The 1,073-nt window shown below is 53.8% G+C and overlaps 1 protein-coding gene across 1 annotated transcript; it reads left to right on the top strand.

The window, feature by feature from the left end:
• Positions 1–120: 120 nt before the first annotated feature.
• On the top strand, positions 121–1,043 carry PPTG_16739 (hypothetical protein; the record flags this gene model as incomplete). The annotated part of the gene is made up of 2 exons (XM_008914219.1): positions 121–466; positions 493–1,043. Coding segments are annotated over 2 exons (897 nt in total), but the record flags the coding sequence as incomplete, so codon positions are not given.
• Between the last annotated feature and the right edge of the window lie 30 nt (positions 1,044–1,073).

The raw sequence follows: 1,073 nt of genomic DNA, 5'->3' as shown, positions 1-1,073 counted from the left end.
TTCACATTCAGTGAGTGGAGACTACTGGTAGAAGTTGAAGCGATCACGCAATCGTTGGCTGACCTTGCGCGCATTGACGTACAGCGCAGCAACCAAGTCTCATCAGACCTTATCGTTTTGATGAAGTTTGCACTTGACCGGCTCGCCACAGACACATTCCACATCTACGATCTCGATGCTGCGAGACCACCAAAGACACACGAGAAGTCACTTCCCCGTAACGATATTCAGATTGGCGCACTCTCAGAGAAGGCCATGATTTGTGTGAACCGGATCAAGGGGCAAGTTTTGAAGAGGCTGCCCACGCTTACGGATGAGTCGGTGGTTATCTTGTTGCTCGACCCCCGAACGAAGTTCACGGTCGACAGTCTCATTCAACCTCCAAAGCTACGTCAAGAAGCCGTCGTTGGTGGGGTTGTCTCTGATGAAGGCTCCAATGTCACCGCTGGGCTCACAGAAGATGAAGGTGATGTGGATGCCGTTATAAGCAAGGGCAAGAAGTGCTTCGCAATGCACACCGAGAAGTTTTTCGGGCAATCCACGCTTCCAACCCGAACAACAGCCTGCACACGGACGTGGATACCCCAACAAACCTGGACTTGGTGCCGTCTGTTGACGCCAAGTTGGTGATGTGTGGCGCGCCATTGGTTGCTTCGTCTTCAAGCAGCACGCCTGTGGCCAGCCTTCACGACCAAGCCGATGAAGTCCTCGCGAAGTGGTACCAGCACAGTGTGAACTGGGTACCCGCTGCGCTCCAACAAGCATCGGACGACCAGTTGACGGAAGCAGATTTCACCAAGTCCCTCCTAGTCCGACGCAGAAACGACGTTTGCTGGAATCTGCAAGCTCTATGCGAGCACATTGACATTTGCCATTGGTACCGTGAGACTGGGGCTGCAACGTTCCCAACAATTGCTGCTCTTGCCCGTGTATGGCTAGGCCGGAGCCCTTCGAACGCCTTCCAAGAGCATGTCTTCTCAACGGGAGCCTTTGTCATGGGACCTCCTCGTACAAGCACAGACAACCGTCGAGCTGAGACCCAGGTACTGATGATGCACAACCGTGCGGAGATT

The sequence above is a fragment of the Phytophthora parasitica genome (assembly GCF_000247585.1).
Source record: "Phytophthora parasitica INRA-310 unplaced genomic scaffold supercont2.59, whole genome shotgun sequence".
Lineage (NCBI taxonomy): Eukaryota > Oomycota > Peronosporomycetes > Peronosporales > Peronosporaceae > Phytophthora > Phytophthora nicotianae.
This window is presented reverse-complemented; position numbering and strand designations above follow the sequence as displayed.